The sequence below is a fragment of the Octodon degus genome, unplaced genomic scaffold, assembly GCF_000260255.1.
Source record: "Octodon degus isolate 3935 unplaced genomic scaffold, OctDeg1.0 scaffold00010, whole genome shotgun sequence".
Lineage (NCBI taxonomy): Eukaryota > Metazoa > Chordata > Mammalia > Rodentia > Octodontidae > Octodon > Octodon degus.
This window is the reverse complement of record NW_004524586.1, coordinates 21,335,873-21,351,027: the sequence shown is the minus strand read 5'-3', so window position 1 is coordinate 21,351,027 and position 15,155 is coordinate 21,335,873. Positions and strand designations below refer to the sequence as shown.

The window sequence follows — 15,155 nt, the reverse complement described above, 5'->3', positions numbered from 1 at the left end:
GAATTAATAGCGTCAATAGTAAATAAGCAACAGCAGAAAGTTATAGAGGAACTCAGAGTGGAATTCTTTTTTGAAATAAAAAAAGAATTCTCAGAACTCATAGCATCTGAAGTAAAGAATCAACTACAGAAACATAAGGAGGAAACCTAATCTGAAAAAACACTGCAGTAAAAGAATTTATAACTGCTTCTAGAGAAAGCCATCTGAACTGAGAGAATGTCAACATTTTTATTTCTGGGAGTCATTTCTTTCATTCTAAAGCTCATTTTTAATTACTCATCTCTATAAAAGACTTCCCTTTTCTGAAATAGAACTTCAACTTTCTCTGCTTATTAACAGTGGCTGAGTATTTAAAGCCTACCTCAGGTAAGTTCATTATTTGTTTTATGTATACAACATTTTCCATTCTGGCATTGGTCTGGGCAGGGAGTGAGAAAGTAGTAAACCAGTAACTGGCAGGAAGGATCAAAATTCAGATCGTAATTGCCATTATTTTCTAATTAACTTTATTGGCACACTTTTAATATACATAATGATCACACTCATCATAGGGAATTTTTACCTTTACATAATATTTCTTGATTCTTCTTTTTTCCCCTTCCTCCTTCTTTCCCTTTAACTGAAGTTCCCTCTTTATTTACAAAACCTATGTTTCCATTTCTCCTCTACTCTCTTGGTTTCTTTTTGCCTTTCCTTCCCTTTCCCCTCCCCTCTCTCTTGTTCTCCTTCCTGTTTGAATATTTTCTTTCTTGTCTCCAATAGCTCTCATCCATTTTGGTCTTTACTCACCCTTTCAATTTCTCAAACAAAAGCAATAACGTGTTACTTAAATATGTGTGTCTGACTTATTTCACTGAAAATTATGGTCTCAAGGTACATTCATTTACCTAAAAATGTCTCAGGGCTCTTCTTATTTATGACAGAATAGTAATCCATTGCATATAAAATCACATTTTCTTTATCCGTTAAAGGACAGTTGAGCTATTTCCATGACTTAGGTATTAAAAATTGTATATGCGTGTGTCACTGTGATATGATGCTTTTAATTCTTTCTGGATGATACCAAGAGGGGGAATATCTGGGTCAATGGGACAGAAACCTCCAGTTTTAGTTTTTGGAGGAATCTCCAAATGATTTTCACAGTGGTTGTACTAGCCTGCACTCCCACCAACAGTGGAGAAGGATTTCTTTTTCTCCACAGCCTTGCTAGCATTGATTGATTTTTTGACACTAGCCATTGTTTATGGTATGAGATGAAATTTTATTGTTGTTTTAATTTGCATTTCTCAAATGACCAGTACTATTGAACATGTTTTCATATGTTTACTTACTGTTTGTACCAATTTAATTAAGAAGTGTCTATTCGTTTTACATGCCTATTTTTGCTTGGGTCTTTAAACTGAGGTGGGGTCTGACTTGTTTTGAGTTCTTTATATATTCTAGATATTAGTTCTTTGTCTGAGGAATAGCTGGTAGGAAAAGTTACTTACCATTCCGTGAGTTGTCTCTTCACTCTGTTGGCGATTTCTTTTTAATATGATGAGATCCCAGTTGTTAATTCTTTGTAATATTTCCCATGGGTTTGGGGTTTTGTTCATAAAGTCTTTTTTATACCTGTGTCTTCACAAGTTTTATTTATCATCCAGCAGATTAAATGTTTATATTTTAATATTTGTAATTTTGCTCCATTTCAATTATAGTCTAGTACATGGTGAGAGATATGGTCTCATTTTATTTTTGGCATGCAGAAAGCCATTTTTCCCAGTAATATTTATTACAGAGGCTATCTTTCTTCCAGGGAAGTATTTGGTCCCTTTGTTAAAGATGAGGTAGCTGATTTTCTTATGTAGAACCATCCTTGTATCTCTGGGGTGAATACTACTTGGTCATGATGTATAATCTTCTTGATTCTGTTGGCCAACATCTTCCTGAGGAGTTATGCATCTATGTTCATTAAGGATATTGGATTGTAGTTCTCTTTTTTGGTTGGATCCTTCTCTGCTTTTGTTATTAGGGCAATACTTGCTTCCAGGAATGAATAGGAGAGCATCACTTCCCTTTCGATCTCATTAAAAAGTTTGAGGAGTAATGATATTATATCTTCTCTAAATTTCTTGTAGAATTCATCTGTGAATCCATAAGGTCCTGGATGGATTTCTATCTACTTGACTCAACTTTGGTAATTCACAAGTATCTAGAAATCTGTCCATTTCATCTGCACAGTACACATTATTTTTTATTTTAATTTTTTATTAATTTTAATGAGAAAGAAATAGCAATTTGATAGTTTCAAAATAGGTTAGTAGGACAGTTACAGTAATTAATACATTGCATACATTGCATGATTATGTCTTCATCTAGTACATGTTATTAAAACACGGTTCTGAGCCAGTGGCACCCACCTGTAATCTCATCACTCGGGAGTATTGTTAAGGCTGAGGTAGGGGGATAATTGTGAGTTCAAGGACAGCCTGAACTATATAGTGAGACCTTGTCCCAAAAAGATGAAACAAAAATACAGATTCTCTAAGTAGGTATTGGTGCTTTTCTGGATTTCTGCAGGATTTGTTGTAATTTTACTCTTCTCGGTTTTAATTGTATGGATTTGAGTTCTCTCTTTTTATTGATAAGACTGACTCAGGACTTGTCAATTTTATTTAATCTTTTGAAGAACCAACTCTTCAATTCATCAATTCTTTATACTTTTTTTTAGTTGCATTAATTTCTGCTCCAATTTTTATGTTTTTCTCTCTCATAAGTGCTATGGTTTTAACTTTCTGTTCCTTTTCTGGAAGCTTGAGTTTCAATATTAGGTTTTAATGATCATTATTTGCCATTTCTGCACTCTTAGGTGATTAAGGTAACCTTACCATTGTTAAAAATGCTGCTTGACAATCCAGAGCAGAGGTGCTGGGGCAAGATGGCAGCCGCCAAGAGGAAGCGGTGTGGGGACTTGCAGGTTTGGGCAAAGAAGCCAAAAAGAAATGAGAAAGATGCAGAACCTTAATTCTTCATTCTAAAGCAGATACTAAAATGGATTGTAGAGATAAATTATTTGTGATTAATGAGGTCTGTGAAATGAAAAACTGCAATAAATGCATCTATTTTGAAGTTAAGAAAAAACAAGATCTTTATATGTGGCTTTCAAATTCACCTCATGGACCCTCTGTCAAATTTCTTGTTCAAAATATTCACACCCTAAGTGAATTAAAAATGACTGGAAACTAGTTGAAAGGTTCTCAGCCACTTTTGTATTTTGACCCTGCTTTGATGAATTGTCCATTATGTTTTGCTGAAAGAATTCTTAATTCAGATTTTTAGCATACCACGGTATCATCCCCAAAGCCAGTCATTTGTGGACCATATATTTACTTTCACCATTTTGGATAATAGAATATGGTTTTGGAACTTCCAGATCACCGATGAAGATGCTCAACTTGTAGAAATAGGACCTCATTTTGTCTTAAACCTGATAAAGATTTTTCAGGGAAGTTTTGGAGGGCAAACTGCATGAAAATCCTCACTACCAACCACCAAACATGCATTAGCGGATCATAAGATCCATCACAGCTGCAAAATACAAAGAGAAGCAGCCAGTAAAAGATGTGCAGAAACTGAGAAAGAAAGAGCCAAAGACTGTTCTTCCTCATGATCCTACTGAAGACATTTTTGTTATACCAGCTGAGGAAAAGCCAGTAGAAATCCAGTGGGTAAAACCAGATTAAAAGCAAGGACAAAAAGGATTTACAAAGGACAAAGAAAACTGAAACAGAAGATGGACAGTGGAAGTGCAAAATAAATAAGTGGATAATTGTTTTCCAATCAGTGTATATTTATTCCCTCTTTGGTGTGTAAATACATCTAGTATGTCTAATTAGTGTACCATTTAAAAAAGATACCTTATATCTTTTTCTAAATAAAGCACTGTGTCATCAAACTTCAAAAAAAAAAAAAGATTTGAAATACTTCCTACCTCCAAATAATTACATGGTAGCATAATTCCTACCACAGTTTTAAGGAGAAATCTTGGTAAACTGTTTGTGTCACTAATATGACTATGTAGCAAATGTTCATTCATTCTCTGGAATTCAGGACAACTGGGGAAGGACTGTGACCCTACTGGCATTAGCTCCTTGGTGTTCCCACAGTCACCTAATTCTCAACCCTTCCTTCCACAGAGAACACAGAAGACTCACTGGCAATGCCCCAAGGTAGGAGGGATTTTCATGATGAAGTTCTATTCTTGGTCCTTCATTGGTACAACCTTTTCTTTGGATTTATAAACAAAAGTTTTATCCTAATTGCTGAGCCAAATTTGGTGGGATACTTTGGGCAAATTTTGCATCAGTTTCCTGGTGTGTTGGAAAACTGGTGAGCCGGTGCAGCTAGTAAACCCAATGGGAGCGCATCCAAGACAAATTTAGTATGAGCCAAGGCGGAGCTTTGGGATGAGGAAAAGATAACATGTTTGGCAGCAAAAGATCTGGGTTTAGTTCCATTTCTGCACCTACTTGGTGTGACTATGGGCAAATAACTTGTACCCTTTATAAAGAGGGGAATAAGAAATCCTCACTTCATACTGCTCCCTCTAGGTTAGATGAGATCACTGACAAGGAATGATAGCAACAGTTAATTTCTATTGATGTTTACAGTGTTCCAGGTACTGTCTAAGGACTTGAATTACATAGTTACTAGTTGTTTCTCTAATTTAAGGTCAGACATTTCTTTTTATTTTTGAGACTTACTTTAAGTAGTTATCCAGTTATGCAGTTCAAAAGATCAAACAATAACTTTCACAGAGAGGACATTGGCCAAGCATTGGCCGTGACTCATCCACATGGCTGACACTGACAAAGGTTCTACAATCTGAGGTACAGGATCTCAGGATAAATCTGGAAGGGATTTCACTGACCTTCTCAGACCCAAAAGCTAAAACTCCTGTTGCATAGGTCCTGCTTTACCTTGGTCCAGTAGAAAAGTATGAAGACGAAATATAGGAAGTAAAGCCATGCTGTTATGTTGAGCTGTGGGGGACTCAGGTCAATAATTTCTGACATTGCCAGTTAAACAGAAGACCCATTGCTATTATGGGCTACTGGACTCTTTTAGAATATTTTGCTGAGTTTACACACCTATAATATTCAAATAACGGAACTTAGAAAAAAAGGGGTATACAGATGAATGTCCATTTTGTATCTCTGCATTCAAAGTGGTTAGGATAGATATATAGTTACATTCTCTTAATGAATAGAATGATTTGTTCTAATGGTGTTTGTAAATAGGATCTCAAGTCTGCATCTTGTACAGCAATTAACCACTAAGAAGAATATATGCAGTGTGTTAGTTATTGAAACTGTACTTTCGATTTGATTTGAAACTGTCTCATTGCTGTTTATCAATAAAATTTTGAAAAAAAAAGATCAAGCAACACTACAAGAACTGAATCCTATGAAGAAAAAAACAAACCTAGCCCATCTCTCAACCTTATTCCTTTATATAGAGGCAGCTTCTTTTTATATCTTTTATCACCTTTTTTGGATGTTTACATCCATATGTCCAAATCACGTGCATATATTGTTATTGACTTCAGATTTAGATCTTGTCTACTCAGTTCTTAGTCTGATGAGAATCTAGCCCTTATTTTTCTACTTTTCATATAATTGTAACTATATCACAAGTTCTAATTAAGTTAATTACAATGTTTACATCATTATTCCATATGCATTCGTCACAACATTCATGTAGTACATAGTATTTCTTTTCTTGTATTCTATAGTTCTTCTTTTCCCTTTACTTCATATTTGTCCTATTTTTGCATTTTGCATGTAGAAACTAAACAATGAAAAACTTTTCTTGCATCGTACACATTTTAGGCTTCACAGGCCAAACAATGTCATGACATTTACCAAACTCTTCTGGGATAGGATGCAAGCAGTCATAGATAATAGGAAGCACTGTGTGATAAATCTTTTAGCATTACAGTGTCTTCGAAACAATCATTCAGCAAGTATTTCTGAGACTCAAGTCCACTGGGCTACATTTCATCAGGAATTTACTGTGTCTTACAGTGAATATTTTAGTCCTGTCACACTGAAGATTTGTTGAAAATCAATATGAAGATCAAATAAAATTGCCAATTTCGTTGAATAATCAACATTGCAATTTATTGGTACCGATAAGTGATAAAAATTCAGCACATGCATTATCATGTGTGAAAGAACATTTTTGTGCTCTTTTCCTTGGAATTTTTTTTTAACCCAGAATTAGATGAAAGTATGGCTACGAAATTATTTCACTGGGTGACTCATCATAACCTGGTCCTCACAGTTGAATTGGTATGGAAATGACTTCCAGGGTGTCAGTCCTGCAGACTCCCTGACTTCCTTAAAAAAGGAGATAACAATATCTTCTGAAAAACTTCCAGAAACCATTGTGAATGTACATTTAATAACTATCTTTAACCTTCCAGTTGCCCTGAGAGTGTACAAATACTCAGTTTTTATAAGTGATATGTTCAAATTTTCCTTGGAAGAAGAATCACTTGACCACATTGTCTGAGTTCCCCTTTGTTGTGATAACAAATTGCATTACTTGATAGGTAAAGAACACAACTTTATTGTCTGGTAGTTCTAGAGGTCAGATGTCTAAAAGTGTCTTACTGGGCTAAAGCACCAGGTCAGCCAAGCTATAATCATTCTTGAAGCTCTGGAAAACAAAGGTCCTTTCCTTGCCTTCTCTAATTTTTAGAAGCAACCTATATTCCTTGGCTCTTGGCTCAAGTTCACTATCTTCAAGTCAGCAGCTTAGCACCTTTAATCTCTTCTGCCTCCTCTTTCTACTCTTAAGTACCTTAGGATTGCATTGGAACTGAGACAATCAGTACATTTCAAAAACAGCCAATTAGCAGTCTTATTTCCACCTGTAACCTCAAATTCCCCTTTTCCATGTAACTTAACATATTCACAGGTGTGGGGGATTAAGATACAGACATCCTTGAGAGAGGAGGCAATATTCTGCCTACTGAATTTGTATGCGAAATAAAATTCTTTAGTAAGTATTCTTCAGTGGCTCAGAAATGAACCTATTATTCAGGACACACATTGAAACATAGTGATCTAAGTTACAAGTAGAGAGATCAGTGCATGGTAAGAGCAGTAGCAGGCAGCCAAGTCTCCCATCCAAGTACTAACCAGGCCTGACCATGCTTAGCTTCTGAGATTGGATGAGATCGGGCATGTTGAGAGTGGTATGGCCATAGACAGACACCCAAGTCAGGACAAATGGATAGCATGGCTCACCATCTACTGTAGTTTTCTCTGTCAAGACTCCATACATTTGTGAGCAATTCCCATGATGAGATATGGCATGGAATCAATCTGATGAGTAAGAGAGAATGTGGACCACCTATAAGTAGCACGGCACCTATGAATAATCCAACACTTACAAACAGTGCAACACCCCAAAGCAGAAGTGCCAGCAATAAAACAGGTTCAGCAGAAAGACAATCAGAACGAGTGAATAAAAACACCAGGGATCCTGAAAACCCAAATCATCAGGCTAATTTTCAGAGAGAGCATTTGTGGTGTAATTCTCACCACAAAACACCAAGGACCTGCACTTGGACTTTGAGCTTCACAGAGAAAAGATAGGGAATGCCGGAGCCCAACTGGACTGAGGATCAATGGCTAAGAGGTGGGTTAGCATTTCTGTTGCCTATGCAGTGATTGCTTCAGAGTGGATGTGAAGCTACATCTTGCGAAGTCACAAAGAGTCCCTGGGTGGCTGCACCTTCCTGTAGTTACCACAAGCTGCTGCTTCCTATTAACAGATGCTCCTTTATTGCAGTTCTTCCTGTTGCCATCTCGACCGGACAACCTCTTGTAGCTGCTGCAAGCTCAGCATCATCAGGTAAGACACCTCACCCAGCCATTAGAGTTTAATCCAGCCCCTAAATTGCACAAGGTGCTAGCCAGGGGTTCTGCGGTATCATTTCTACTACTGATAATGTTTCCTTTGAGATCAAATAATTTAATAAGAAACAGACCAAAATGGTCTTGACATCACACTACCGGCTTCCCTTTATATTTGATTAGCTGTAGTTTAACATCAACATGGTAACTCAGGGATTCTCTGAAAAAAAAAAAAAACAGGGCAAATATGAGGTGGAGGAGAAAGAAGAAATACAGTATACAAGAAAGGAAATACAGTCATACTACATGACCGCTGTGACCAATGAATGCACACGGGGTCATAACAGCGTAAACCTGCAGACATACAGAGTGAGAGGAAAAGGTCAGAATACAAGTGTGTGAATGTGTGTTAGAGAAAGAAAAGCTTGTAAAGGTCATTTTATATCTTTTAAATTTAAGAAATAAAGTAAAGCATCTATCTGCTGTCTGGGAAGCAGACAACCCAGAAACTTTTATTTTCCCAAACGAGCCCCATCGAGAAGCCAGACCTCTTCCTGGTCACGTTGAACACACTAGTAGTGTCACTGTTATGGTCGATTTCATTTTTCATATTAGTACATTTTAGATATACGTAACCGCCACATCCATCACAGGGTATTTGTCTCTGTACATGGTACATCTTGAGTCTTCTCTTTCCCCCATTCTCCTATCCTCCAGCCCCCTTCACCTTCCTTATTTACAAAACTTTGTGTCCAATTTTTCCTTCCTTTCTCTTTTTCTTTCGTCCCTTTGATCCTTTTCTTCTTCCCTCACCAGTTGTTCCCCTTCTTATTTGAAGATTTCCTTCCCATTTCCCAATATCCATTATACTTTTTGGCCCATTTGCATTCTGTCATTGTACTTGTTAACACTGTCTCTACCACCCGTAACTGCTCACATGTCAGTTTTACTATCATGTAATCTACAGTCTGACAAGACCAATGCTAATCTCTAATAATCTCTTGTATCTGCATTATTCTTTTGTCTACTGAGTATTTGAAACACAACTAGCGGTAACTGAGATATTTTGTATGTGTCAAATATACTCCGGATATTTCAAAGATTTAGAGAAGCGGAGAGCTGCTGTACAATGGGCAGAAAGTTTCAGTTATACACAATAAATAAATTCTAGGGATCTGCTGTACACATGGTGCCTATAGTTAATAGTATAGCGCCATGTGGCTATTTAGCATAGCATTAAACATTTGTTAAGGTGTTAGAATTCAAAAGTTCTTACCATGCACACAAAAGGAATACAAGGACTCTTGCTGGAGGTAAGAGTCTTATCCTCTTAATTGTGGCAATATTATTACAGATGTATGTCTATGTTCAAGCTCATCAATTGCATATGTTAACCATATACAATTTTTTGTATAGCAATCATACCTAAAGTTGTTTTATAAAAAAGGCATAGGACTATATAAGAAGCATGTAAAATTGTTCATTGACATCTTATTCTGATTACATATTGAAATTATAATATTTGAGATACATGTTAAATAACATATATTATTAAAATTACTTTCACATGTTTCTTTTCCCCTTTTAAGATGTGCCTACCAAGGGCCTGTGAGGTAGCTCAGTGGCTTAAGCACCTTCCTGGCAAGTGCCAGGTCCTGAGTTTGATCCCCAGTACCAGAAAAAAAAAATAAGGTGTGCCTATCAGAAAGTTTATAATTACATGTGCAATGGATCCAATTTAATCTAATTTAATTTCTATTAAACAGCATTGCCTTATGTCTTTTAATCACTATGGTGAATGCTTTATGCAATTTTTAAAAACTGATCTTCCCAATAGCTGGATGAGGGATGTCTATAATCTTTTCCTGATGTAGACACTCATGATCAAATAGGTTAATCCTGTCTCAGAGCTCATGGAATGATGACACAGATAATCTGACTTCAGAGATCTAAAGATTAATCTCTAGACTATTCTAAAACTGTTGTCTAAACCACATGAAAATTCTATTAACTGTTGACTGCCCATGTTGCGTATTCAAAAACCCAAAGGACCCCTTTGAGATGAGGGAAGCTAAGGGTAGGAGATAGTCTCTGAGCCAAGCCTGTATTTAATCTTCTAACCCTTACACTTAACTGGCCCAAATTCATATGCCCGTAGCCTAGATGGTGGCAGCAGCGCTTTATCACCACCACCTCTAGCTTTGTTCATGTCTCAGCCCACTCTTAAAAATTCTTAGGCCTCTTACAGAGCTGTGCTGACATATATGTGCAATCCCAGCACTCGGGAGACTGAGGCAGAAGCTCAAGGCTAGCATGGGCCAAACAGGGAGACCCTGCTTCAAAATAAAAATTTAGAACACCTTGGCTCTTGTGACTGCATAAGTGTATTCTTGAAGACTTGGTAGGATTTCCAATTAGCTGCAGTGCAATTCTCAGCGAGGACTCAGAGATGCTGAATTTGAGCTTACCCTCTACCACTGCCGCTCCGTGGAGCCTCACCCTGTCTCTTCATCAGTTGGGACCTGAGCGATCTCAGCTATAAAAAGGAACAGTCACTTATTTCAAAGGGTTGTGATGAGGATTAAGTCCGTGAATCCCTTCAAGCATTTAACAAAGAGCCTGGCGTGCAGTCAGCGCCCAGGGAATGTGACCTTCCATGCATCACGCGGTTCTGCAGATGCCACTGCTTGAGACAGCAAGGCTTCTTCCCTGGAGCTGCCAAGCTGGGGGAAGGACCGTGGTGCTTCTGCTGTCTGCCGCTGGCCGTGGCCATCCTGTCTATCTGGATATCACCCGCTTGCTCTCTGTCCCTATGTATTTACCTATTCTGGACATTTCATATGTGGAACCGTACAGTACAAAATGGTGTTTTCTTGCCTGGCATAGTGCTTTCAAGGCTGCCCATTCCTTTTAAAATTCTTTGTCTGGAAGACCCTTGTGCAAAGGTAATTGAGTTCTTGTCCAGACTACATGGAACAGGTAAAGAAGTCCTTCTCTTTCTATTGGTTATTAAATTTCAGGAGTCATTTTCCTTGCCTTGTTTTTTTAAAAGCTCCATCAGCTTCAGCTATCCTGGATGTTCACCACCAAACCATGCCACCAGGTAAGTCAGTAAACTATGAGCTAAAACAACAAAAGCTAGGTGGGATGTATCATGGCTGCTACATCTGGCACTTTGAGTCCATAGAAAGAATGATTCGTGCTCAGGAATGGGGCAAATTCAATACCAAGAGATGTGGGGCAAATTCAATACATGGGGTGCCTAATACCACCTGCAGCACAAGAATGAGGAGGGAGTTCATCCATCTCGCTCATGACTATATTCTTAGCGCCCATCACGGTACTTGGCACACTATAGGCACTGAATGCATATTTGTTTAATGAATGAAAGAATGTAAAGGCAGTACGAGTGTGGACAGGGCATTTGCTCCTTATTGAGTCAGCTTTGGTCTTGCCTAAGAATAGTCCCGCTAGGCAATAAATCATGGAGGCGAATTTCTCCACTCAAGAGATATAGGCATTACTCTGAAAAACTGGCAGCCATCCCTAGGTACAATCATCCTCTTCTCAGGGAAGTGTTAGCATATCAGATGGGCACAAACTAACAAAGCCAGATGCTTCTAATAAATATTCTTTATGTCTCCATTACAGTAGATAATGAGAAGTTATCAACCATCTTGTCAGGTAAGAGCCGTGATCCCTATTATTAGTCCTGTAGATAGACACCTTACCACCCATCTTGGCATGCGAGTAGGTGGGCCTCCAGGCTACATACTGTCCTTATGTCTATCATGATTTTTATGACTTTTGCCCAATTTTGCAGTCACTCATTTTATTACTGCTGAGTACACTCATGCAGAATCTGGAGGTAATGTGAAGTTAGGGAGGACTCAGCGGGGTCACACTAGGAGCCTTCTGCTGGGCACCTCATCTGGACTCCAAGCTCCTCTGAGAGCTGGCAGTGCATCATAAACATGGGACTAGTCCAGATGTCTGGGTGGAGATATGGACCAGCTGGTGGAGCTTTGAGAGCTGTCAGCTGAGTCCTTTTCTAGTGTGTGCTGTGTCTGTCCCAGGAAGCGGACTTTGATTCCTAACTCCCACTTCAATGTTGTTCCAGTTCTTCCTGTGGCTGACTCCATAGCTGTCAACCGCAGAGCCAGTGTGCCTGGGCTCAGCCCACCAGGTGAGGAGCCTTCCCCAGGGACCACTGCTGCTCTCATCAACTGCAGAAGAGGGATCACTGTACCAGGAAAGAAGCCTAGGGAGTGGCAGAGGTGGGGCTGCTGAGGGGCAAGGGAAAGCTCCATAGTAACAGAAAATGGCCCTGGCCTAAAGAACTGGGCGGGGAGTTGTCCTTCCAGGTGACTTCAGCTCCTGGTCCTTTACTTTCTTGCTATTCCAGGGAGAACATGGTAAAGTTCAGAAAATACAAAGAATAAGAAAGTAAATAATCACACCCCCCACCTGGACACGACACTATTTACATTTCATTATACTGGTTTCCTGTTCTCATCAAGAAGTGAAATAGTTACCCATGAAACTCCCAAGACTGGAGATATTGCTCAGTGTTAGAGTACTTGCCTATTGCATGGGCAGCCTTGGGTTCAATCACCATTACTGCAGGCAGATAGATGGATGGATAGATAGAAAGATAGATAGATAGAAATACAGAAAGATGGGGAGCCCTGTACAGCAGTTTGTAGATCTTTTGTCAGTGCCAGCCATCTGGATGAGTCATAGGCATTGCTTGATCAATTTGCTCTCTGTGAAAGCCTGAGAGAGTGTCTTCTCCTCATGTGACTCTCCTTAGGCACACTCCCCGACATCGTTGATCACTTTCCTCTGTGGCCCCATAATCTCCTTGATCAGAAAATGTGGGACACAACTGAGTTACAGGATGTTACAGTACAGGTTCTCTTATGTCCTGAGTCCTCACTGACCTTGAAAGGCTAGGGCCAAAATGTTGACTATTCTTTTAGCCCTTCTTTTTCTCTAATTTTTTGGTCTACAAACTTAAGATGTTAACCCTCCAGAAGAGAAGCTTAATGATATTATTACCCTATAACATAGGCAGTTGAGCTTAACATCAGTATCTGTCTGAATATCAAACAACTTAGACATAACATGGAACAGGTATTTTCCATCAGTCATTGATATGCTAAACTTTAAATCCCTATAGAATGTGGAAAAAAAAAGAAATAAACAATTACATATTGTTACACAGAAATTTAGAAATCTAACCATATACAACATTCCAGTAGGACAGTCCTATTATATTTTTTTCTCATCTCTTGTTTTATTACCTTTTTTTTTAAACAAACATTTGCTTGAGAGAGTATAGCAGTAATAATTATGACATTAGAAGCAGTACACATTTAGAAGACCAGAAAAAAAAATGTATCTGTACATACAAAATAGTTAGAATGGATATACAGCCACTTTCTCTTAATTCACTGAGAAGAAAGATTTGTACTCATAGTGTTTGGACAGGATATCATGTCTGCATCTTGTACTATGAATAACCACTATGAAGACAACAATATGCAATGTATTACCTATTGTAACTGTCCTACTAACCTGTTTTGAAACTGTCTCATTTTTTTCTTTCTAAATAAAATTAATTTAAAAGATTTTTTTTTAAAAGAAAGATGGGAAGCCCCCAGTAGCCCACCAATCCAGTCTCTCTTTTCTCCTTCCTCCTTAACATTATCATGGGGCTGGGGAGATGGCTCAGTAGAATAAGTGCTTGCCTGGCAAGCCCAAGGGCCTGAGTTCAATCCCCGGTTCCGCCAAAAGAAAAAACAAGGAAAAAAGAAAGATTAGGGTTCATTTTTACATTTTTACACACCTTGAATTATATGATTTTTGTGTGTTCTTTTTTCATACAAATTATGCTACTCTAGACATTATGCAATACAGTTTCTCTTTATTCAATATCATGTTTTGAGATCAATCCATTTTGATGTACATGTGTATTTGTATGTGTCTGTTTCATTGTTGTTAAGGGGTATAGATTATTCTGGTTTTGGAAAACACTGCTAAATTCAATCTGCTTCACCATGGAAAGGAAAACTTTCCTAAATGTCCATGTCTCTCATGCTGCTGCCAAGGACCAAAGCATGAAAAATAATATATTCTAATACCTGGTGTGTTTTGTTCAGTGACTTGCAATGAGTCCATCACATCGTGGTATAATTAGCATGTCCACTTTTTCCTACGGTGTTTTAATTTTATTTTTACTTAGGACAAGGTGTACAGGGTGTATAGGGCCTCACTGCATAGATCGGACTCTTAGTGATCCTCCTCTTTACAGCCTCCCAAGTGCTGGGATTACAGGCGCATGTCACCATGCCCAGTCTCAATTGCCGTCTCAGCGCATCCCGGGGGCAGGTCTAGGGATCCAACTCCCAGCCTCTGCGTCTGCCTAAGAAGGTGCTTTAATCTGCTGAGCTATTTGGCCAGCCCTCCTACAGTGCCTTTACATCTGGAGTAACTTAATGACTCATTTTTTTTTTTTTATGAACTTAAGACAGGGTCTACAAGGTGCACAGTGTCTCACTACACAGATCAGACTTGTAGTGATTCTCCTGTTTTCAGCCTCCCAAGTGCTGGGATTATAGGCACATGCCACCACTTCCAGTCTCAGTCGCTGTCTCAGCGCACCCTGGGGGAGGGGCTGGCACCGCACACTAGGGATCAAACCCTGGCTGCTGTGCTCTGCCCAAGGAGGTGCTTTAACCCACTGAGTTATCTGGCCGGCCTTCATCTTAATTTTTAAGCCAAGTATAATGGTTTCAGTCCATTCTCAGCTCCAAGGGAGAGGGGTACGTGGCAGAAAGCAGCATTTCATGGTGGAAGCAAAGAAGAGCAAAAAGGAGGAGTAGCAGCAACCATGGCAATGGAGAGCAAGTCTGTCTCTCTGTCTCTCTTATATTACATTCAGGCTATCCACCAGAGCGTGAGTGTAGCACTCCAAACCATAATCCCAGCAGTACTCACACCCACAATCCCAGCCTTGGATCATGAATCAATCACAAACTGTAGAATCGCACCTCAATGACTGCATGAGGCCTTTTTGGGGGATAAATACACACAAACTAACAGTGTTCAAATGGAGTTTGCAAAATGATTGGATCATGAGGGCGCCAGCATCAAGGATGGATTAGAGTGTTGCTGACTGGGCTGTTGGGAGGCAGGGCCTAGTGAGGAAGTGGGCTCCTGGGGGCAGAACCCGAGGAGTGT

General features: G+C 38.9%; 2 protein-coding genes and 1 pseudogene across 15 annotated transcripts in view; all 3 read left to right on the top strand.

Moving 5' to 3' along the window:
* LOC111815021 (putative DMBT1-like protein) overlaps positions 1 to 10,997 on the top strand; it is a gene marked incomplete at its 3' end in the record, with an annotated part of 23,844 nt that extends 12,847 nt beyond the window's left edge. Inside the window, exons 4-6 of the mRNA XM_023709052.1 lie at positions 4,179 to 4,211; positions 7,846 to 7,908; positions 10,963 to 10,997. Coding sequence (XP_023564820.1) covers positions 4,179 to 4,211; positions 7,846 to 7,908; positions 10,963 to 10,997 — 131 coding nt within the window. The remainder of the gene's footprint in view (positions 1 to 4,178; positions 4,212 to 7,845; positions 7,909 to 10,962) is intronic.
* On the top strand, positions 2,921 to 3,799 carry LOC105741385 (annotated as a pseudogene).
* LOC101573386 (deleted in malignant brain tumors 1 protein-like) overlaps positions 10,979 to 15,155 on the top strand; it is a 136,377-nt gene continuing 132,200 nt past the window's right edge. For all 14 annotated transcript variants that reach the window (XM_023708922.1, XM_023708920.1, XM_023708919.1 and 11 more), the window contains exons 1-3: positions 10,979 to 11,013; positions 11,562 to 11,594; positions 12,031 to 12,096. In XM_023708922.1, the coding sequence (XP_023564690.1) occupies positions 11,004 to 11,013; positions 11,562 to 11,594; positions 12,031 to 12,096 (109 nt within the window). In that variant the 5' untranslated portion in view covers positions 10,979 to 11,003. The remainder of the gene's footprint in view (positions 11,014 to 11,561; positions 11,595 to 12,030; positions 12,097 to 15,155) is intronic.